This window comes from Anguilla anguilla, chromosome 2 (genome assembly GCF_013347855.1).
Source record: "Anguilla anguilla isolate fAngAng1 chromosome 2, fAngAng1.pri, whole genome shotgun sequence".
In the NCBI taxonomy this organism is placed as follows: Eukaryota; Metazoa; Chordata; class Actinopteri; order Anguilliformes; family Anguillidae; genus Anguilla; species Anguilla anguilla.
In genome coordinates this window covers 70,958,882-70,983,163 of record NC_049202.1, presented here as the reverse complement: position 1 = coordinate 70,983,163, position 24,282 = coordinate 70,958,882, and the positions used below count along the sequence as shown (strand labels likewise).

Here is a 24,282-nt window from a genome sequence, read left to right as displayed (position 1 = left end):
AGCCGCTCTCCGGGTGTGACGGGACGGGGACGGGACGGGACGGGGACAGGGTGCCCGGGTGGCGGGAGACGGAGGGGGTGCGCTTGCCTTGCTGAAGAACACCGAGTCGCCGGTGTCGGCTCCGTCCACCGTGTCCTCCTCCATCCAGCTGGGCCGGGCGAAGCTCCGCCGCGGAAAACTGCGCCTGGCCTGAGCGCCGGGAATCACCGACCGCCCCTGCGCCAGACCATCCGCCAAACCGCCGTTAGGCACCGCACAGACAGCAACCGCTAACACGCCCAACCGCTAACAAATCCAAACGCTAACAAACCCAAACCGCTAACAAACCCAACCGCTAACAAGCCCAAACCACTAACAAATCCAACTGCCAACAAACCCAACCGCTAACAAACCAAAACCACTAACAAACCCAAACCGCTAACAAATCCAACTGCTAACAAACCCAACTACTAACAAACCCAACCGCTAACAAATCCAAACCGCTAACAAATCCAAACCGCTAACAAACCCAAACCGCTAACAAACCCAACTACTAACAAACCCAGCCGCTGCTCTACTGACTGGCAGACTGACAGCACGCATGCGAGCGCGCGGGCGACTCAGGCGATCTGCAGGCCTGAGAGAAGCGGACGGCCTCCTGCCGCAGGACTGACCTTCAGCAGGCTGCTGGCCGCCCGGATGCTCATGCGGGCGACGGACTCTCTCTTCCTGCGGCCCAGGCGGGCGTGGCCCGAGCGCTGGCTGGTGAAGGAGGCCAGGGAGGCCACGCCCGGGGTGGGGGGCGGGTGGGCCGTGTGCGGGGTCCGGGGGCGGTCCGTCTCATCGGGGTAGCGGAACGCCCGTCCCCGCGCCAGGGGGTCCACGATCTAGCCAGACGAGAGAGGGGAAAGAGTCGGAAAAATCGGACGTAAATTTATTTCAGCCCTCCAAAATTAGCCTTCCTCATTAATATTTAGGGGGAAATTACTCCTCACTTGAACCACCTATTCATATCAGTGCAGCTAATGAAGTCCTGTAATTGCATGCAACAGAAATGCAAATGCTGAGAGCTTGGAGGATAAGGGCTGGGAGTACCGGTTGGTGTAGCGTTACAGTCACAGGAGGCGGGTACAGTGGTGGGAAGACAGAAACAAAATCGCGGCTTTCAAACCTTTTTTTACAGCAACATTTCGATAGCCGCACAAGACAGACGTACAGAGACAGAAAGGAGAACGTTGAGGTTGGAGACGTACAGAGACAGATCCTGATCTGCAGACTGCACTCAGGTGAGCAGGTAGAGGCCTTACCCCTGACCTGCAGACTGCACTCAGGTGAGCAGGTAGAGGCCTTACCCCTGATCTGCAGACTGCACTCAGGTGAGCAGGTAGAGGCCTTACCCCTGACCTGCAGACTGCACTCAGGTGAGCAGGTAGAAGCCTTACCCCTGACCTGCAGACTGCACTCAGGTGAGCAGGCAGAGGCCTTACCCCTGATCTGCAGACTGCACTCAGGTGAGCAGGCAGAGGCCTTACCCCTGACCTGCAGACTGCACTCAGGTGAGCAGGCAGAGGCCTTACCCCTGACCTGCAGACTGCACTCAGGTGAGCAGGTAGAGGCCTTACCCCTGATCTGCAGACTGCACTCAGGTGAGCCGGTAGAGACCTTACCCCTGACCTGCAGACTGCACTCAGGTGAGCAGGTAGAGGCAGCAGCTGGGGACGGGCAGAGAGCACGCTGGAACAAACAGCCATGCTGGGAGGCCCTGTGTTATTCATTATTAAAGCAGAGGGAATTACTTCCCCAAAACTGCACCTGCTGCTGCTGCCACTGCTGCCACTGCTGCCTCCTCCTCCTCCTCCTCCCTCCTCCCCTTTCCTTCTCATCCTCCCTCCTCATCCTCTCTCCTCCCTCCTCCTCTCTCCACCTCCTCTCAGGGACACACTTGTGTGCAGGTTCCCTCATTGCCATCAGCGCTCAGTTGCAGATGGGGAAACGGATCCATAACTAGCTGCTCCTCTCCGTAGCACGAGCACCCACATCACCTGCTGTGGCAGCTGCCACCAACATACCTACACCTTCAAAACGTGACTTCATATTTAACTCCTCAGTAGAGTACGGACAACATAATAAGAGTGCAGTGAGCAGAAAGTGTGCTCATCAGGGACAAACAGCTAAATTCAGGCACTGCGTAGCCCCGTGTGTTTTTAAACGATTTGAGATGGTGGTTTTTTGGGGGACCTGCCAGTGAGCGCCAGAGGCCGGGTCTCCGGGTCTCCAGCACGTCGTCCGAGCGAAGAAGCACCTCACCGGGGGGGGGGGGGGGGGGGGGGGGGGGTGCGTGCGGTGAGCGGCGGCAGGCGACGCGGTGATGCGGCGACGCGGCGAGGCGCAGTACCTTGGGCATGCTGTGGGGGGCAGGAGACTCCAGCGTGTGGTCCTGGCTGGGCGGCTCGTGCTCGCGGTACTGGGCCTTCAGCCGGCCGTAGCGCTGGCTGCAGTGCCGCAGGCTCTTGCGGTGCCACTCCTGCTGCTTGGTCTCGCAGCCGTTGCCGACGCCGAACCACTGCGCCGTGCCCCTGCCAAATCGCAAAAAAAAATTTTTTCTTTAAACGCTAAAAACCGCCCTGTCGGGGGGCGGGGGGACGAGCCGTTAACTCCTCCGGGAGCCGGAGCCGCCACCACCGTTCGCCCGCGCTCGCGGGGGAAGGAGGTCGGCGCCGTAGCGAACTTCAGCGAGACGAAACGCCCGCCTCCCCGAGGGTTAAAGACGGTCGCCTCCCCGTCCGTTTGAGAGCGCTTGACGATGAGCGACAGACTCGAGCTGAACGGAGCACCCTCCGCAGGCTCACAGCAGCCTGCTGTCAGTCACAGCGCTCTGAACTGGAGTGGGCGAAGCGGGGCGCGTGCAATTAAACAGCCCTGCGTCCCGCCGCTGCTCGCTGTAACTAGTGCCGAGGGACAGGAGCACTTCGGTGAGTATAAAATACCTGCGTGTGCCAGTGACCACAGGGAACACACGCAATTAAGCGTGCAAGGCTATTTAATCAATAAGAAGTGCTCTTTGCAGTCTGGTGGTTCATCAGTTCACTTATTGGTATGACTAATTGGTGATGGTATTTTACTAAGCTTTTAGAACAAATGAACCAATTTGTTCCTGTAAGCACATCTCTCCCTGATTTAAAAAGCCTCGATTTGTACAACACCACAGTGTGCATCTGTGTGAGGGACATGGTGTTCATTTTGTATGACTGTACAATTAGATTTTTCAGTTTCAGCACCACAAAATTACAACTTTTAACATGGCTGATTCTCTGTTCACAAAGGCTGTTAGTCAGCCTGATGTCAGGGGAGAGGGGAGCATCTATTGGCTATTTTTGCTCGAGAACATTGCCCAACCAAAGCAGCACCCTGAGGTTGGCTGAGGCACAATAGCAGCAGAACTGCAGTGGATGAGCAGTGTATGAGCATCAGAGGAGCAGCAGATAAGCAGTAGATGAGCAGCAGAGGAGCAGTGTATGAGCAGCAGAGGGGCAGTAGAGGAGCAGCAGAGAAACAGCAGAGGAGCAGCAGATGAGCAGCAGAGGAACAGTATATGAGCAGTAGAGGAGCAGCAGATGAGCAGTAGAGGAGCAGCAGATGAGCAGCAGAGGAGCAGCAGATGAGCAATAGATGAGCAGCAGAGGGGCGGTATATGAGCAGTAGAGGAGCAGCAGATGAGCAGCAGAGGAGCAGCAGGTGAGCAGTAGATACGCAGCAGATGAGCAGTAGAGGAGCAGCAGATGAGCAGTCTCACCTGCGGATGCTCTGGGACAGGGAGGTCTCCCTACGGAAGGCCGCCCGCCTCTCCTGCGCCGTGGTCGACATGCCGTCCTCCGACATGGCCTCTGTGGACTGCTGCAGACTTCCGCTCTTCTTCAAGGAGGGTCTCAGGGGCTGCAAAACCCAGCAGTACAGAGGAGTGTCATCAGGGGCAAAGGCTCGGGGAGGGCTCCTCATTCCCCAACCCATTCCCCACACATCCCCACACCCATTCCCCACACATCACCACTGCCCTGAACCCTAAACGCACATGTTTTTATGGAATAATTATGTCAATGGCTTAAAAAGATTTATTTTGCATACAATTTTTTATTTTGAAAGGCTGAATTAAATGTTTGTCCGAGTCCCTTATATACAGCCTTGAATCCACAGAAAGCTGCAAGTAATGTAAGCGATCACTGATCAAATAAAACCTGCACTTAATTTCTTGGAAATGTCAGGTTGATAATTTCCAAAAACGTAAGTGCCAAGGTAACAGGGTTTATTTCCACATAAATTATGAATATGAAGGCCGAAGATGATGATGTTGTCTTTTTTAAGCATCTCACTGAAAAAAAATTAGACACCCATTACTCAACAATCACTATAAAAGGCATCTCCGTAAGAGCTGGAGCAAAGAATATGAGAATAAGAAAGAGGCCACTGTGGGCTAGCCAGGAGAACTCAGCTACTGTTGCTACGGCCACTGTCATATACAGGTTTCATGGGTAATGCTACAGACAAATGTTATTGATGTTTTTCACCCCCCCCCGCCCGCCCGCAACAGGTGAGGTTTTATGACATGCATCAGATCATGGGGGGGGATGGCGGGGGCATGTGTGAAATACTGCATTACATAAAGAAGAATGAAACTAAATCAAGCAGGAAGAGTCCTTAAAAAAGGCAGGCTTTTACTCGTCTGAAAATGCATGAGTAAAACATCATGACTGCGATACAGAGGTTCCACTACCACCGAGCAGACAGAGAGAAGCAGCAGCAGTTTAAACAGAGCAGGTCGTTAACGTGACATTGGCCTATCACAGAACGCAGCCTCTACATTCGCTTAGAAAATCCACCAAAGCGCATTTTCTGAATCTACAAAATCGGTAAATATTTTTGTGGAATGTTTTGTTTGGCACTGACACTGACGGAACGCCGCGGTGTGCCAGCGGTGGTGCCAGCAGATGGCGCCCTTGAGCCCGCGAGACTGGCCCACAGACAGAGCCCTCCCTCCACACACGCTGCTCGGTGCAGTTGTGACATTTAATGGTGCTTGACGGTTTCACACACAACGAAGCACATGATTTTGGCTAGACAGCCACTTAACCTACACGAAACCGCCCCTTGGGGGGTGTACATTGGCCACTGTAGCTTAATCCGGACATTTAGGTTTTAACTCCTGTGGGACGGCTTCATGGAAAGTTAACCAAAAAACCTAAATGACCATGACAATAATCAATCACTTTGATTTGGCTTTGTAACACCCAGTGACTCAAGCTGGCCCTGATTAGACCAGGCCAGTTTCAGCTTTAAGCCAGTGATGCAGTTCTTGACCATGGTGGTGAATCTTGCAGTACAGTTTTCCCAAGTGACATATAAATGATGGAAAAACTCAACAGCATCCAATCTGGATTTGAAGCACAAAATGACATCACAGCGGGGGCTCAAACCGCTGGTCTCAAGCAGCCCTGTGGGAAAGGAGCTCATTGGTCCGCCTCATCGCCAGCAGAGGGAGTGCCCCCCCTCCCCCCCCCCCCGCGGGGGAGGGAATGGAGGGGAAAGGTCATCCTACCTGCTTCTCAGCGTCAGTCCTCTCCTGGTCCTCAGGGGGCGGGATGGCGATCACCAGACTGGGGGGCTTCTTGCTCTTCAGCCTGCTGCCGTCTGATTGGCTGCCGTTGCGGTCATCTTCCGACGACATGCTGCCTGAGCCAGCGGCTCACTACAGAAGGGGAGGGGCACAGAGCGTGTCACACAGAGGGGAGGGAATATCACTCCCAAATGCACAGCACTGTGTGCCAGCTAGCCTAGCGTTCGGCCAATTTGGGGCTTCCAATAACACAACAGCATTTATCTAGTAAGGCCGGGAATGGCTCAAACTGCTATACACAGTGCGTGTTACTTATATCCCTGGCTACACTCTCATCCACCGCTGTAGCAACCAACATGCTACGCTATGCTATGCAACTCAACACCGTGACAGTTTATATGAGATGACAGAAAACACTACTGTCCCTACATTGGGTTTCCACCTATCACCAGCAACCACACGGAAGACTTGTTGCTCACACAGGAACTTATGCAGCGAATCGACCTGCCGCCACATTTACTTTCCCCTTTAAACTTTCACGGCCAACAGTGCTGTGCAAACATAAGGGTCGAAAGAATTGTTTGTTTTTTGTTTTTTTTTTACCTAGAGCAAGAACATTTTGTACCATCTGGGATATAAAGTAACAGGAAATCGCCAGCGACAGCTGGAATGCGTGGAATAAGAGCATCGCGGCTTTCCGCACTAAAAAGGCTGCCCTGCATGAAGACGGTGAAGCTGGCTGTTCTCCAAATATTACACTTACAGTGTAATAACTGTAACAATTTCTAAATATGACTCTGTGAGAAAGCAAAGCTGTGCTTCCAGTGGTGTGTGTGTGTGTGTGTGTGTGTGTGTGTGTGTGTGTGTGTGTGTGTGTGTGCGTGCGTGTGTGTGAGAACGTCTGGCTCATTCGTGAGTCTATATCACTGTGAATTTCATGATGAGTCACAACCTTAGGTCTCCATTACTGGATCATCAGCCTCTGAGTACTCAGAGTTTCACATTCATAACGTTTCTCTACTTCTCTATTTACTTAAGCCTTTGGCCTCCCTGAGGAGTCCCTTGTTAGCCGTAGCAGATGTTAGACGCTTCTTGAAGCGTGAGCCCCTGCTTTACATAATATACTGAATGTAAAAATTATTTGCATATTTTTCACACTGAATGGCTTCGGATGTCTTGTTTACACAAAATGTAATATTAGACAAAAGGGAACCTGAGCCAATGAAAAACACCTTTAAATTATTTCATCTGTTTAAGGAAAAAAGTTAAACACCCACCCATATCCCCCGCATGAAAAAGTTAACTGCCCCCTTAAATTTAACAACTGGTTACACAACCTTTAGCAGCAACAACCGCAGCCAAATGCTTCCTATAACCTGTTATCAGTCTTTCACTTTCTTCTTTGCAGAACTGCGAAGAAGAATGTGCTAGGTTTTCGTGCATGAACTGCTAATTTCCTAGTCCCGCCACTGCGTATTGGGTTAAAGTCAAGGCTTTGACTAGGCCAGTGTTTTTCAACCCTGGTCCTGGGGACCCACTGCCCTGCATGTTTTAGATGTTCAAATGAATGGGTCGTTATCAGGCTTCTGCAGAGCTTGATGACGGCCCATTCATTTGAATCAGGTGTGTTGGAGCAGGGAGACATCTAAAACATGCAGGGCAGTGGGTCCCCAGGACCAGGGTTGAAAAACGCTGGACTAGGCCAATCCAAACCTTTAATTTAGTTTCTTTTCAGCCATGCAGATATGAATTTGCTTTTGCGTTTTGGATCATTGCCATCCGGCGTAACCCAGTTACGCTGCAGCTTCTGCACACGGACAGATGACCGGACATTCTCTTTAAGAATTTTCTGGTACGGAGCAGAATTCATGGTTCCTTCAATAATGGAAAGTCATCCAGGTCACAAGGCAGCAAAGCATCCCCAACACCATGACACTGCCACCACCATGTTTGACTGTTGGCATGATGTTCTTTCTGTAAAATTCAGTATTTGCTTTAAGTCAGACACAGTGTGACCCATATCATTCAAAAAGTCCCACTTCTGACTCATTACCTTACATTGCATTACAGGCATTTAGCAGACGCTCTTATCCAGAGCGACGTACACAACTTTTTACATAGCATTTACACTGCATCCATTTATACAGCTGGGTATATGCCGAAGCAATGCAGGTTAAGTACCTTGCTCAAGGGTACAATGGCAGTGTCCTACCCAGAAATCAAACCTATGACCCTTCGGTTACAAGCCCAGTTCCTTACCCACTGTGCTACACTGCCACCCAATCTCATCTGTCTATAGAACATTATCCCAAAATATGTGGGGATCATACAGGCGCTTTTCTTTTTTTTTTGCAAATGCAAGATGAGCATTGATGTTTCTCTTGGTTAGCAGTGGTTTCCACCTGGCTACTCTCCCTTTTTTGTTTTTTTGCCCAGTCTCTTTCTTACCGAGTCATGAACACTGACTTTAGCTGAGGCCAGAGAGGCCTGCAGTTTTTTTTTGGATGTTCTTCTGGGATCTTTTGTGACTTCCTGAATGAGTTGTCACTGGGCCCTTTGATACATTTTGGCTTGGTGCCACTCCTATAGGAAGATTCACCACAGTTCCATTCTCCATTGTTTGTTCTCCGTTTAGAGATAATGGCCCTCGCTGTGGTTCGGTGGAGCCCCAGAGCCTTCCAAACAGCTTTGTAACCCTTTCCAGACTGACATATTTCAACAAAATATCTCTGGAACAGCCTACTTTTTCATATAAGAACTGCTCAGACCCTAGAATCTTTTTAGTCGCTGCTGAAGACCCACCTCTTCTCATTGGCATTCAATTCGAGTTGAGCTTGTCACCTTGTTTTTATCTTCTATATAATTCTTTTATTACCATGTTTATTGTTTCCTTTTATTCTTATTTTTATTACTTTTATATTCGTTTTTGGTATTTTAAGTTTCGTTCAAGCACTTTGGTCAACTGTGGTTGTTGTAAATGTGCTATATAAACAAACTTTGACTTGACTTGAAATATAACCCTGTACATCTTTTGTATATTTTGCACTGTGAATATTTTGTATGTTTTATATATATTTAAACTGCTTTGGGAGCACCTACACCAGCCCAAACTGCACTACGTAAATACATGAATGAGGTTGCTCGGCAATTTGGGTATTTTACAAACTATACAGTCAGCCCTGTCGTACCTCGGGCTGGCTAACAGTCTTATGGCATCGGCTCAAAGTGAAAGGCCTCCAGTTGATGCCGGGCCTCAGCTAACGCACACATCAGCTGTCCACATCAATGGGCCCCTTAAGTGGTCAATAAATGACTCGAATGGCCAACCCAAAACTTTCAGAGGGATTAATTTCACCCCTGGTGCCTTTTTTTTTTTTTTAGAATAGACAGACGAGAGTCCACAACGTTCCGCTGTCAGGATAATTACACGTGTGAACTGTGTGAGAAGGAGAACAAAAAGAACAAAAACACAACACAACGCAGGGTGAATGGCTCTTCAGAATCCATTAGAGCAGATTCCCTTTATCTTCTCTGGTCCATCTCCCATAACCCCGCCATTTTCCCTTCTCAGCTCAGCTCACATTACATTGCATTACAGGCATTTAGCAGACGCTCTTACCCAGAGCGACTCATACAAGTAATTTACATAGCATTTTACATTGTATCCAATCATACAGCTGGATATATACTGAAGCAATTCAGGTTAAGTACCTTTGCTCAAGGGTACGACGGCAGTGTCCTAGCGGGGAATCGAACCTGCGACCTTTAGGCTACAAGACCAACTCCTTACCCGTTATACCACACTGCTGCCCACATCGTCTCTCCTCGCTTCACTTGTCTGTCCCATCTGCTCTACTTCATCAGATTCAATATGATCGGAACAATAACTGCCGAAGCAGCGAAGCTATGGAGCGTACAAACGAACGCGACACACCTCCGCTTTTAACGGCTCATTCTGTTGGGAAACAGACAGTTTTGTGTATTCTGCGTTTGGGAAGTTTCCGCTGGGCCTCGGGGGGGGGAAGGGGGCGAGCCCCCCTGTTGTATTTCAATTTCAATGTGAATGGAACCTGTTTGAATAGATAGGATGGGTTTTTAATTTGAATGGTCCAATCAGAAGGAAGCACAGCCTCTCATCACCAATCAGAGGCAGCGCTCCAGTTCTGACATTATGCAAAATGTACCCACTCTAAACTGTATAAATCTAATTACCCACCGGTACTATTTCGAACTTTCTCTCTTAGTTGTTCCCGTAGCCGGCTGCGTAATAAATCTTCCTGTTTTTACTACGAACTTTTGATCTGCTTCTTCCTGGGATAACGGTCATTTTACCTGTTTTAGGTAATATCTTGATTAACCTACAATTCCGAAAGCTGTCATTACCGTCCTGCTGCTCCGCACACTGCTGCCAGCAAGTGGCTCCAGGGTCTGATTCACAAGTTTACAAAAAGAAGCGTTTAACGCCACAATGTTGCCAAAACAGTGTTTCTGACTTTTCCTGACGAGGGTCAATGTTGAATGATAAACAATAGATTTTGATGGCTCACCAGAAGAAAAAGAAAAACGAGAAAGCACTTTTAAATATTATAAATTTCTGAAATTACGTGAATTACGTGCATTAAAACTGATTTCACTCAGAAAGTGGCTCCTGGGATCCTGGCCCCTGTGAACCAGACGGAAACCCCACCGTAGTTTATGATCCATAGTCCTTCCTGACCTATCATGCAGCTTTACAGCACCTCCCAAAATCCTATTGGCTACTCACATCAGCACATCAGCACAAATGACATCACGGGGGTGAACAGTGACACCAGTAAAGACCTCCCATTCTTCCTCAAACACCAAAACCCCAAAACCAGAGAGGGAATATATCAGTAGATGGCTTGGTTTCTTATATACAAAACAATTAAATGTTCCCTGTTGATTTCATGGTGTCAGCTACTGATAAATGTAACTGTACTGCAAAATAAGGCTGGCCTGCTAGGTCATCATTCTTATTGGCCAAAAACCGGAACTACAAACAACTTGCAAACCTCACACCAGGAAGTTATGTACCTACAAGTTTTACCCAAATTGAGGTCAAAACCCCCAAAAAAGACAAATACATTTTAAAACGATCATCTTAAACATACAATACAATGTTTATGTAGTATAAATAAATCTAAAGCCCACAACACCAGGAGCTGTTAACGCAGAAAACACCTGCAAAGCTAGTTCTCTGCTTTCCAATGTAGATCAGACAGTGTGTAAACAAGACCAGGTTAAAACCTAGTATATGGCTGGACCTAACACGCGTGATCCGGCCGACCAATGGTGTGACTTCATAACTCGGCCGACCAATGGTGTAACTTCATCACTCAGTCACAGACATTTGCGGTCCAGCCAAAAAGGGAGGGAGTCAATGCATCTTTTGTTAAAAACGTGGTGTCCACCAGTGACTCAATTTATGTGGGATGACTCAGCTTTGCTGCCCCCCCCCCATCCCCCCACTAATTGCTCCTGCCGTAGAGTGGCTAAGAGGCGCTACCGTTAGCATCGCTCGTAGCACAGCGCGTGGGATAGCAGGCGCTGACCGTAGCGGAGACAGACCCGGCGGGGAGCTCGGCAGAAAGGACGGCTCACGGGACCAGCCACGTGAGCAGGCGCTGGGCCAGCCACGGCAGCATCAAACAGCTCGAGCGCACAGGGTTCGAACAGCTCGCTCCTGCGCCGGTGCAAGGGGACACTGCTTCGGCATCCTAAAAATGAGCTCACGCGCCAGTATCTAGCTTCTGCATTTTACCGACCCTTCGGCACACCGATGGCACAATCTGGCAACCGGCCACAAATAAACACTTTCTTAGCCAATTTCTTTTTTTTTGTTGAAATAACGGCATGCAGGAAAACGTTTAAATAACGGGCAGAAGCCCGTTCCAGAGCAGTGAAATCGGACAAAAACCATCTCTGACACTTAAACCAGAGCTTACCTTATCACCTCGCTGCGCGTCACAGTTACAAGTTCAGTAACGGCTCCCTTTTCACCCCTTTCGGGCTACTGCGGTTTCATTCCGGCGCGAATCGCTCTGCTAAGGCCGGAGAAGGCGGGGAGGCGGAGCAGTCAGCGCCGCCGTCTCCTTTTCCCCCAAACCCCCGTTACGCGCACGGAGGTTTTCAAAAAGCTATCGGTCGAAGCCTCCGGGAATCAATAAAGGCCTCGCCGACGGCTTTTTGGAAAATGGAGGCAACCGGGACAAGGCGTATCTCTTGAGAAATCTGACACCAGAGAAGTCAAAGTCACTCTCCAACTCTCTGTGTTGGAGGGGAGGGGAGGGAGGGGGGGGGGAATGGCAGGGAGGGGGGTGGGCGGGGGGGGGGGGGGGATGGCAGGGAGGGGGGTGGGGGGAGGGGGGGGGGAATGGCAGGGAGGGGGGTGGGGGGGGGGGGGGGGGAATGGCAGGGAGAGGGGTTGGCGGAGGGGGGGGGGGGGTTAGTTGGCTGCAGCGTTACCCCCTCCACCCCATGGGACCCATCACCCTGAATTAATGGACGTTTCCTGATTCAGGAGTGTTCCCGGTCTAACTCGCAGAGAGACAGTACCAGCCGCTGCTTATCCTGACACAAAAGGGCTGTTCAGCAAGAGTCCAAATCAACTGAATTTGGAGCTGGCACGGTACAGAGAGATGGGGAGGGGGAAGAGACGTGGAACACACACACACACACACACACACACACACACACACACACGCACACGCACACGCACACACACACACACACACACGCACACGCACACACGCACACACGCACAGGGCCTCCTATCTGTCCGCGTGTGACTTCCTGTAAATGTTTCCGAGGTGCATTTTGTAAGCCTAACCTTGTCCTTAATCCTACACCTTCTGGTCTTGTGAGTCACTGGGTTTGGGTTTCAGAGAAGCGGACTGACCGATATTTATGTGATGAGATGCAGTTCGCCGCCTACAGTTCCCTCGTTTCCATGACCCGGTTCCCCAGGCTACGCTGGGGAATAACCCAGGACCATTTCTCAGGGACGGTCAAAGTCCATAATTAATTAGAGGAACTGACGAGTCTCAAAGAAACTACAGCTGGTTAGGACGGCTGGGAAATCGGCAGCAAACTGCTCCTATTAAACTGGGGAGTGGTTTTGCACATTTCCCATTTTCACCACGGGTTTTTTTCGTCCTACGCTCACACATTTCTAAGTATTTTATACAATGCGTCCAAGGTAATTAACGGGAACTCTTTAACTGGTTTCCACGACGACGTCAGCAAACAGCGAAGAAAATCTCAGAGGGATCAGGAAGGACTTTCCCGCCAGTGGAAACACTTCTGCCCGTCAAAAACATGTCAAATGACATCACGGGGGTGAACAGTGACGCCAGTAAAGTCAACAACAAAGGTGAAGAACTATTGCCTAAGTTCTGTTTTTCATTTTCAAAATACTAAAAAATGCCATCAGCATATTTACAAATAAGCTTATTCCATGCAAAAAAATAAATAAAATTAATGCAAGGATCTGACTGTAAATTTTCTATCATGGTTTTAAACATTTTGTCCAAAATTGTCCGTAAATACAAGAAAAGATCAATACATGTCCTGCCAACTCATTGGAGGAATCACACTGTAAAACATGTGACGGGACATAAACATAGACCATTATCAATGGCTTCACTTGACTTCTGTAACTCTAACTTGTTATGCTATAGATCTTTGTTTCAGATGTTGAAAGCAGGGGAAGATGTAGGCTAATTGTGACCTCACTGTGACCTCACGTCTGGATTCATGTACGACTGACTGTAAAGGATAACTATCCAATGAGCTTTAAGACTGAGGCTGTTAGAAGCTGAAATGAGAAAGCAGGTAATTTACTAAGCTTCAAAGAATGAGGCGAGCTTCTTTCAGAAAGAAACCGAGAAAGAGGGAAAGCGAAAAGTTCAGTAACAGTTTTCTGTATGACAATAACAGCTAAGAAAGAGAATGTTCAACTGCCCTTTGCTGGAAATAAAGGCTACTGTGCTCGCTAACTGAAACTTGAAAACAAGGCCTGCTACCAGAGGCTGGTAGCATTGCGGGATCCTTAGCAACATACTGCCCATTCAGCCTGACCTCAAAGAGAAGGCTTGTATTCGCCAAAGTCACAGCCGCTGAACACGACACACACAAAACAAAAGGCACGATCACACGTGAAAGAAGTGGGGACATTGAGCCAGCCTGCGTACAATTTCCCACAATGCACTGCAGTAACGCAGCAATGGTCATTACATTTGAAACGAGAGCCCAAGTCACAGAGCTTCATAGCAGTGTTTTTTCAAAATGTCGCTATTTCTTTGTGAAAATAGCAGAGGACCCCTTTACGTGGAGCACACACATTTTAATGGCTCCCTGGGTAGCACTGGGAGACTGCAGCCAACACAGAAGCTCTTCTGCGTCAGCCAATCATGCTCCAGCACAGAGGGCCTTCCTTTAGTCCCCCTTCAGATAAGCGAGCACTGCCAGCAGACCTGGGTCAACTGCGTTTCTGTTTTGGATTCAAATACTTATCTGTGCTCTACTGATCTTGCCTGGGTGTAATTGAGCCTGCCAATATGATATGACCAGAAGGCGGGGTTTGCACTTTTTGAGAGTATTTCATTGGTTCCAATGCACCAGACAAGATCAGCAAAGTGTAGAAAAGTATTTGAATCCCAAAAAAATTCATATTTGACCCAGGCCTGACTGCCAGCACTCCCTATTCTAGCCACTGTAAGAGCATTTCCACAGGAAGAGCTACGCAGTGTTCCACAGAGAGCTTCCAGGCCTAGTATCTGCTGCCACCATGTGTTCCAGGAATGACTATCCCCAGCGTCCCCTAGCATGAGGGGCAGCCTCAGTAAGTTTGTTCCGCAACGCGTGCGGGCAGGGCAGGGGTGTAGCACAAAATTCCGGGCCCCATACATAAGCAGTCTCTGCGGGCCCCCTTCCTCTCTTGGATCCACGTCTCTCATGCATCATTCCAGGCTTTTCGAGGCTCCCCCCCCCCCCCATTCGGGCCCTGGGTAGTCGGTCCCACTCCCCCCCCCCCCCCCCCCCCCCCCCCCCCCCCCCCCCCCCCCCCACTACGACGCAGTCTGCGTATGCAAAGCGTGCGGAATGCGATGTGTCCCGACTTGCGCTACCCTTTACTCGCCCGGGCTTGCTTCTCCTCAGAAGAGTCAGAGCACGAAGAGTCAGGTTTCACTTCCTCCAGACCGAAAGGAGACAGAGAGAGAGAGAGACAAAGAGAGAGAGAGAGAGAGACAGAGAGACAGGCAGAGAGAGAGAGAAAGAGAGAGAGAGAGAGAGAGAGAGAGACAGGTAGAGAGAGAGAGAGAGAGAAAGAGACAGAGAGAGAGAGAGAGAGAGAGAGCCACGCCTGGCTGCACACTGTACCGTTCCCATGTGCTGAGCTCGGTAGGCACTGGGACTTAATACATTTCCAGCAGTGGCCAAAGCTCTGTGCAGTTCCGTGGAGGGTTAGGCCTAAACAAACAAAACACTCCCGATAAAACATTAAATATGATCCTCCGGAGACAAGAATGGCCCAGCGCTTTTAGAAAACCATCCGAAGCTGCACCTCCACCACCACCAGCATAACTACATTTGTTTCTCATTAAAAATTCCTTCACTTTCCACCGCATTTTTACACAAGGACTCTGTGTCCAAACCACTGCACGCTAACACAATTACGAGTGCCATGAAACGGCCCAAAAATAGACGGCTTTTCGTTCTCTGGACATGCTGTACCGCGAGTCCAGCCTGAAAAACAAGCTGCCAATGCAACATTCATTTCGGACGGAGTGTAGCACAGTGGGTAAGGAACTGGGCTTGTAACCGAAAGGTCGCAGGTTCGATTCCCGGGCAAGGACACTGCCGTTGTACCCTTGAGCAAAGCAAACCGTTATTTCTGCAGTATATATCCAGCTGTATAAATGGATACAATGTAAAATGTTATGTAAAAGTTGTGTAAGTCGCTCTGGATAAGAGCGTCTGCTAAATGCCTGTGATGTAATGTAATGTATTTCAGTTATTTCAGCAGAAATGGCCGCATCACTCACAGCTCGGGAAGCGGTAAGCGCTCGACGTGCGGTCAGCGGGAGACTCTCTGCGTCCGAAAGAGGAAGAGAGGCTTCAGCCGGTCATTACGACACCCCGCCCGCCGCCTCGAAAAAAGGACCCGCGCCGGCCTGGGGGAGGGAGGGAGAGAGAGAGAGGGAGAGAGAGAGAAAGAAAGAAAGGAAGAAAGAAAACTGTTTAAAAGTAGCACGTATGACCTCCCCCCCGGGCACTGCACTAAGTCCAAAATAATTTCACAAGACATTTGCATGTTGTGCACACACACAGCTCACTCTCAGGGCTCCTGGTGGGACGCCCACAGCGGGCTGAGCGGAGCGCACGGCTAAAGCTACTGAGTCACAGCAGCGTGAGTCCCGGTCAGGCCGCCTTGCTAAAGCTACTGAGTCACAGCAGCGTGAGTCCCGGCCAGGCCGCCTTTCTAAAGCTACTGAGTCACAGCAGCGTGAGTCCCGGTCCCCCCGCCTTTCGCGAAGCAGCACGTGCCCCCCTTAGCCGAAGAGACGACGCCGCTGCCGCACGCCATCGCCACGGAGACCCGCCACGCATCGCGCGCGTCCCACAGCGCTCGCTTACACACACACACACACAGACACACACAGACACTCACACACACACACACACACACACACACACACTCTCTCTCTCTCTCAGCTCAGTGCAGGCAGTGAAACTCACACACACTCACACACACACACACACTCTCCCTCTCTCTCAGCTTAGTGCAGGCAGTGAAACTCACACACACTCACACACACAGACACTCACACACACACACACGCACACACACTCTCACACACACACACACACACGCCCCTCATTTTTCACGCCTCACACACTCCACTAAAGCCTTGAGCAACAGACTTCTTCACACTTCGAGTGGAGACCGCGCTTCTCGGGCCGCTGCCGTCACGGTGTCTGTAGCCAGCAGCAGTAGCTGTGTCAGTGGATGTAACCGTAGAAATATTTAGCGTGTGATAAGCGTCCCTTTCAGAGAGCAGCCACACACCGCGGCGGCAGCAGAGGTAATGAGTGGGAGCTCAGCTGCAGCGGTACACCGCTCAGCTTCTCACCCTGACGTGAGCACGCAACGGCAAAAAACAAACAAACTGCTAACCTGCCTACACACGCACGTACACAGACACACACACACTCACACACACACAGATGCACGCACACAGGCACACACACACAGGCACGTACGCACACACGCGCACACACACACACACGCGCACACACACACACACACTACTTAATGTTGCTGGAGGAATGTGATGAGATCACAATTCCTTATTCACAAAACCCAACGTGCCCTAACAGGCCATAAGAAACCCAAGACCAAATTTGGCCCCGTGGAATAAATAAATAAATAAATAAATAAATGAATGAATTAATTAATTAATAATCCGTGGGAGGATGTGACGAAACGAAACCCCCGGTTCCTCTGCAGCACATGTCCAAACCTGCAGCCGAGGAGCAGCGAGCTGATAGCAGCCGCAGCCACCGCAGCTAACTGCGTTCTTCCCAAGCACATCCTGCTCGCACTCACACCACCTGGCAAGGTGGGCGTGGCCCCCACAGAGGTGGTGCAACACAGAGAGTCATACCAAGGAAAAAAACCGTCATTAAGTACGTATAAAGCCACCACACATTAAAAATAAATAAATAAATAAATAAATAAAACACGATGATACAGCAAACACACAAATGCACAAAGCTGAGCCAAGGACAAAGCAGCCGGCTTCAGTAAGTTACTTATAATGCTGCCGAACCAGGAAGGGCAAGCTGGCATCGTCCCCCTCTCCTGCTGAACTCCTCTTGCTAACTGTGCACAGGAAGCGTCTGCACTAAGCTTTCAGAAGACTGGCAGTCAACTGACACAACCCCCCTGTGTGGGTCTTTCTGTGTTTTTCTTTCTTAGCAGGAAATAAGTTGAGACAACCAATGTGAAAAATCAGTATGCTTAATAAGCATACCTGAAAGTACACCAATTTCATACTTAAGAATACTTAAGAAGTATGATTACAGTTTTCATCCCCGGATTTAATTGGCTAAAAAATGTTCTCTCCCTCCAGTGGAGCTGCTCAGTGGCCAACAATAGAGGATTGTGGTTGTACTGGGCAGCTCCCAGGTGTGAATGTGTATGAGCGTGCAGCAGGGCGTTCCTGCAAAAGAGCATCCATGCTCAGCGAACCTACCCTGGGTAAATAAAGGTTAAATTTAAAAAAATTAAAAAAATATCAAGTATGCATAGTATATTATTTTTTCCACATGGTGAAGCAAAGTCGTAATCCTATCAATACGCACAAACCATTTCCACAGTACAATGTCTCAGACACCGTGGAACAGCAAACCTGCCCCTCCACTGCGTAACACTTCACAGAGACTCTACTGGCGGGAGGAGGCTTGCTTAGATAGCCCACTCCTAAAGGGCTTGATGGAGTGCGGCAGCTGAGGGCCAAGGCCGTTGTCGCGGAGACACAGAAACCGCTGCAGGGTCTAATGCAGGGGGTTTCAAACTGAACTCCAAGGGGGCGGCGGTGTCTACGGGTTTCTGTGGCTTCCCTTTCAATCAGCTGCCAGTTTAAAGCCTTGAGAGCAAGGTGTGCGGATTCCTTAGCCAATCAATGACTTAAGGGCATAGCCAATACTGAAGGATCAACACATTTTAAGGTGTCATTCACCATCCATTTTGTCACTGGTGTTACTTGTATCCTACCTTATAACAACATAAAAGTTTCATCATAATTTTATATCTCAGTTCAGCCCGCATATATAGGCAAAATCAGAGTAGAGCTAATGATAATACAGCAGAATCCACTCAGTTGCCAAATCCCAAACCATTTCCCATCGTAAAGAGATTGCATATTTGCAAAAACCATTATCGCATATTTCAAATATTTTCATGGAATTATGTCCAATTACATCTCATAATAATGATCTATAAATATATAGATCAGCAGATGCCATGACAAATAAGCAATTGCCTTACACAGACACAAAAACCGCCAAAATGTACGCAGATGGGCGGTTTCTGTTGTAAACAGCACACCCTTGAGTGGCACGCGCAGCTGTCAGCGCTCTATGTGTACCGTCCATAGACTGCATATGGCACAGACGCATTCTTTCATGCAAGTTAACAGATTCTACGTAAATTTAATTTAGTGTGTCTAAGATTGCACGCAAACGTGAAATACAGTAGCCTATCATTCACAACCAAATCGTACCAATAAATAAACCGCTCATTTTAAATTGTTTTACTTTTCTTTTCAGGATTTCTCCTGTATAATAGGCGACTTTGGCGGCTTTAAAAAACACTTTAGGCTGCCTACCTTAGACACCGCAGGAAAACCCCCGGTTGATTTCTTCCCCGCACGCACGTGTTCTGTGGTGTAACTGAACTGCTATTTCTCTCTGTCAAACGCAGGTGTTTAAAGTTCGCAGAACAACAGCATAAATAAACACGTCTGCCACGATGTTAAATATGAAGCACTGTTAAATACGGTGAAAGTGCCAAGAAGCCGTGGCAAAATTATATTACGTCTTACTGTCCCCGTTTCTTTTACGCATTAAGTCACGTGTGAATTGGGTTAGAGACGTACAGTAATGCAGGGCTGCCATTAAACAGAGCCCAGCATATTTGTGCAGGCTATTTATCTATGGAAAAACGATCATTACTTGCATTTGCCCTTGCAAAGGAATTTCCAGTTTTAGACTTTTACAGATTAATTTACAACCATATATGTAACGACATATCTATGACAAAATGTCCAGCACCAAGAAACAAAGTGTCTGTTCTTTTTCTTATTTGCATGTTTTTAGCAAACCTATTTATTGACAACAAAATAAACAATGTGCATTCAGTATATAGCTTAAGATAAAGACAGAAATACCTCCATTGATAGAATGCATGTAGTTCAGTTCATCAGGTATAGCACTGTGACAGTGTCCCATAGGTAAGGTCATCTGATTAGTAGCTTTTAGGCTGCCAATCAGGAACAAAAGCACTGGTTGTAGAAGTCATTTTAATGTCTGTCTGCTATCTATCTAATCACCAAGAACCCTCTATCGTTCTGTAAAAAAAAAAACTATGGGCCAAATAAACCAATCAGGACGGCAGGGAGACCTTTTCAAAATAAAGCAAGTCAGTCCCACAGTCGTTCATGCTACCCATGGCATTTTCCAGTCCCATGCTTCATTGTGACATTAAAAAGAGAAGGAGTAGGTGAACACTACAATGTGGGAACAATTAAGAAACCTGCATAGCCCCCCCCCCCCCCCCCCCCCCCCGGTCTGCTCAATCTCACACGAACGTGAGAGAGTATTTGTCCCCTTCCCAATTTCCACTATTATTGCCTATTCGTCACACTGATTGGTTTTCAGATCTTTGGAGAAAATGTAATATTAGACAAGGGGAACCTGAGTGAACACAAAACACATTTTCTAAAATATTATTTCATTTAGTTAATGAAAAAAGTTATCAAACACCCATATCATCCATTTGTGAAAGAGTTATTGCCCCCATAACCTTCATAACTAGTTGCACCACTTTTAGCAGCAATAAGTCTCAGCTCACAGACAGAGGATCAGATATTCTGGTACACAGCAAAATTCATGGTTCCTTTAGTAATGGGAAGTCATCCAGGTCCCAGGGCAGCAGAGAATCCTCACAGCATCACACCGCCACCACCATGTGTGACTGTCGGCATGATGTTCTTACTGTGAGATGCTGTATTTGCTTAACTCCGGACGTTGTGTGACCCTGTGTCATCCAAACAGTTCCACCTTTGACTCGTCTGTCCATAGAGCATTATGCCAGAAGGCTTGAGGAACATCCAGATGCTTTTATGAAAGTCTGAGATGCGCATTGATGTTTCTCTTGGTTACCAGTGGTTTCTGCCTTGCTGCTCTCCCAGGAATCCCATTTTTGCCCAGTCTTTTTCTTATTTTGGAGTCATGAACACTGACCTTAGCCGAGGCTAGAGAGGCCTGCAGCTCTCTGGATGTTCTTCTTCTGGGATCTTTTGTGAGTTCCGGGATGAGTTGTCACTGCGCCCTCGCAGAAATTTTGGTGGCAGGCCGGGCGGCCATTCCTGGGAAGATTCACCACCGTTCAAAGTGTTCTCCGTTTGAAGATAACGGCTCTCGCTGGGGTTCCGTGGATTCCCACAGCCCTACGAATCGCTTGGTAACCAATTTCCAGACTGATATATTTCAACAACTTTTTTTCATCTCATCTCTTCTTTTATAATGGTATAGTGGTGCTTGTAAAAACTCTGTGATGACTCTTGGTACGGATCAATACGAATGAGATTTAGATTCAGGCTGCACTCAAGCTTGGCCGTGTCCAATCAGCTGGATCTAATTATCAATTAAATGGGGTTAACTGGTTGATTGAGTAACTAAGGGGGCAATCGCCTTTTCACATGGGTGATATGGGTGTTTGATAATCTTTTTCATTAAATACACAAAATACTTCCAAAAATTTGTTTCTTTTTGTCAAACAGGTTTGGCCTAAAGACCTGAAAAACCATTCGGCGTGACAAAATGCAATGACAGAGGAAATCAGGAAGGGGGGAAAATACTTTTTCACGGCACTGTAAAGGTTGCACGTGGTCCACCAGACAAATTCAACCTGGTTGGAGAGTTCAATAAATAACTCTGCTACACCAAAAACCTGCAAACCTAAACCAATAGCCTGGATAAAAAAATGTTTTCATAATGCACTGGGTAAGTATGCCACTCCAGTCTGCTGAAGAGATAAATAATGTAAGAACATGAACAATACCCTGCTGAGGGGTTGTTGGGCGGCTCAACCTGCTAGGGCACTAGGTCCCAGCGAGCGTGAGCACCCCAGCGAACTGCTGCCAGTGGCCCTGCAGGGCAGTGCACAAGCGGGAAGAGAGTAGTTTAATTGTGCTATGTGAAATGGGCGAATCAATGTGTGACAGCGATGAGATGGGTCTACGAACACAAACAGGCACTGCAAATTAGAACAAAAAGAGCTGCACCACGCCTTTCCAATATGCAAGAGAGTGCGCGTACCGAGGGCAAGTATGAATTCTGTGTGAACAGTACTATGTTTTGATGAAGACTGGCCTAGCAAGGTTGCAAATTAAAAAAGTACTCTGCTACTTCTGCCCTGAGGGGACTAGCGGAGGCTAAACGCTTCAAATGACCGATACCGCAGTCCCAGGTGTGCACCTGTTCTAAAAAAGAAATATGACCATACTCCTAAACCTACAACACCTCGGAATAAAATAACCGATCACATGACATCACAGTAATGACTTCCATCTACAGTTCTACCAGGTGGACCAGACTGTTCTATTAGCTGTTTGCAGCACACCCGCTGGTGAGGTGAACAACAACATAGGTTCAAACCCCAGCAAGCGGACAAGACAATCTTGTGTCCGTGCGGAAGGCTACACGCCGACGTTGCTGGTAATAAAAAAGGACACATGACCCCAGCGCAGCGTGTGAACCAGAGAAGAGCCTGGTGCTACAGCTGGTGCCTCTGCTATAAGAAGGATACCGCAAGGAGACAAACAGCAGCCACCAGCACCTCTCAAAAAGGGGTCATGTCAGTCACAGGTACGATTGCAGCTCCGCCCAGGGGTTTGGTTTCTTAAGCCGTACAGCTACAGCGGTTGAGAGGCACTGACTGGCTGCTGTGTGGGCAGAGAAGGTTGCTTTTCCACTCCTCTGTGAACACACAGTATCTCAAAAACAATGCACAAAACTAGCATTTGGCGAAGGCTGTTAGCCTTTAAATGTGTTTAAATAAGTTGTAAAAATACAATCATAGTTTCTGGACACATTTGCATGTGTGTTAAATTGGAAGTCGTTATTTTGCACTTCTGTTAACTTGTGCCCTGTCTGTTGCCCAATATAAAATGTACGCAAAATAAACACATACAATACGAAGTGCAGCAACCTCTTCCCTTAAAGCGAAAAACAGCGAATCAAAAATAGCGTTATAGCACATAATATACAACAAAGATACTCTCATTGACAGGCCTGAAAAGCTACACTATTAACATAGATGAAACCCGAATAAGTGAAATTAGTCGAGAACAAAGCAACTACATTCCATGCGCAATTCAATTCTGCGATGTCATATTTCGATTTGGACAGCTGTACACAGGAGTTCAACAAACATATTCAAGCGCGAAAACGTTACCTTAGAGAGTAGCTAGTATGAGCGATAGTATTTGTCACGTAAATAAAACGAAGTTTCCTTAATTGCAAAAGTAAACAATTTTGAGAACATGTGAGTCGATGACAGTCTTATATGCTGCTAGAAATGGGTGAGTATGCAACGCTGAAGATTCCTTTCGCACGAAGATTGTTCGCTTTGTGTGAAACATTCGAAAATAACAATACATTTCGCTCCAGTCCTCGTGCTCTACCCTTAACCGTGAACAAGGTATGATTTTCATTCTGTTTTTAAATATTTTAAACATTCTGAAATATTTTCAGCTGTACATTACAAACGCCTGCGTCCTAGTCACACATTGAGGTCTAAAACGAAAATGTCTAGCCAATTACAAAGTTGCGTCTATGGTAAATCCGAGGAAACGAACAGTATGTTATAGAACTCCCAAATCGCTTTTATTAGATGTATAATTAACTTAAAATTTCGACATGGTGTTATTCTCACCTTAACTAAGAAACCCAGACGGCGTTTTCCCCAGTTTTATCCTTGTACTGTTTCCCATTGAGTAAAAGTAACAATGTGACTCGCGGTTACTTCCTCCCTTGACACAATTCTCTGGCTGAGGAGGAGGGGTTTGCGTTTTGGCCTACCTAATAAAGCTTATAATTTCGGTTCGTTGTAATTTGAATTCAACTCGTGCCACTTCTGTGTTAGACCGAACTGGGTATTGAATCGTTGCCAACATTCGAGTTAACAGGCTACATTTGTGGTTTATTTTTTTTAACCCCCTAACACATTTTAAAACTACGGTATCTTATCGTCTTTCTTTCGAAATCCCAACGCTGGCAACGTGACTCCGAGGTAACTACTCAGTGGAAATAACGTTGACGAGCAAACTGGGGCTTCCCAAGAGTAATCGTGTTGGTCTATAAACAGAAAACAGAGGTCCACTTGTTATTGGACTTGCTGACAAAATTGTAAGGTGTCTTAAAATAAACTGAGATGACCTCCGAACAGGCAAACAGAAGTTAATTTCTGGGGGGGGGGGGTGTTGGGCGTCATGGCAATGATTAACATATCCTTGTGAAAATGTTTTTTCCATTTCCCCCCACTAACCCAAAATAAAGCAAATCGCATAGTGTGTAACAGTACGACCATCCATTCTGCGTACATGGTCTCAGCAGCCTAATGTTAACCACACAAAAAAGTGGCTTCTGTAAAAGTGTCATAACGAGAATAACAAGGTGCTGTTCAGCAAGAGAAGACCATTAAAAAGGAATTGCTCTTGGCTGCGGTTAACGGTCTTTCTGGAGGCAGTAGTCACTGACACATACACGCCTAGCTCCTGAAGAGTTTCTCATCTGGACTGGTGTTTGCGGTTTTTTTTTTTCATTATGATGAGAACTCTATTTATGTCCGAGGTGTTGCACAACCTCAGGCTTACCAAAATTAA

At 47.8% G+C, this 24,282-nt stretch overlaps 1 protein-coding gene across 3 annotated transcripts in view; it reads right to left on the bottom strand.

Annotated features, from left to right (window-relative positions):
* The window catches only part of LOC118219590 (inactive rhomboid protein 2-like), a 40,116-nt gene extending 16,525 nt beyond the window's left edge, over positions 1 to 23,591 (bottom strand). The window contains exons 1-7 of one of the 3 annotated variants that reach the window (XM_035402875.1): positions 23,334 to 23,590; positions 15,655 to 15,783; positions 5,570 to 5,719; positions 3,773 to 3,912; positions 2,375 to 2,555; positions 654 to 866; positions 88 to 216 (exon numbers count right to left, since the gene is read on the bottom strand). In XM_035402875.1, the coding sequence (XP_035258766.1) occupies positions 88 to 216; positions 654 to 866; positions 2,375 to 2,555; positions 3,773 to 3,912; positions 5,570 to 5,698 (792 nt within the window). In that variant the 5' untranslated portion in view covers positions 5,699 to 5,719; positions 15,655 to 15,783; positions 23,334 to 23,590. Of the gene's footprint in view, positions 1 to 87; positions 217 to 653; positions 867 to 2,374; positions 2,556 to 3,772; positions 3,913 to 5,569; positions 5,720 to 15,654; positions 15,784 to 19,002; positions 19,022 to 23,333 lie in introns of those variants that run through there. The other 2 variants (XM_035402876.1, XM_035402877.1) reach the window with 2 other exon arrangements.
* Positions 23,592 to 24,282: the final 691 nt, after the last annotated feature.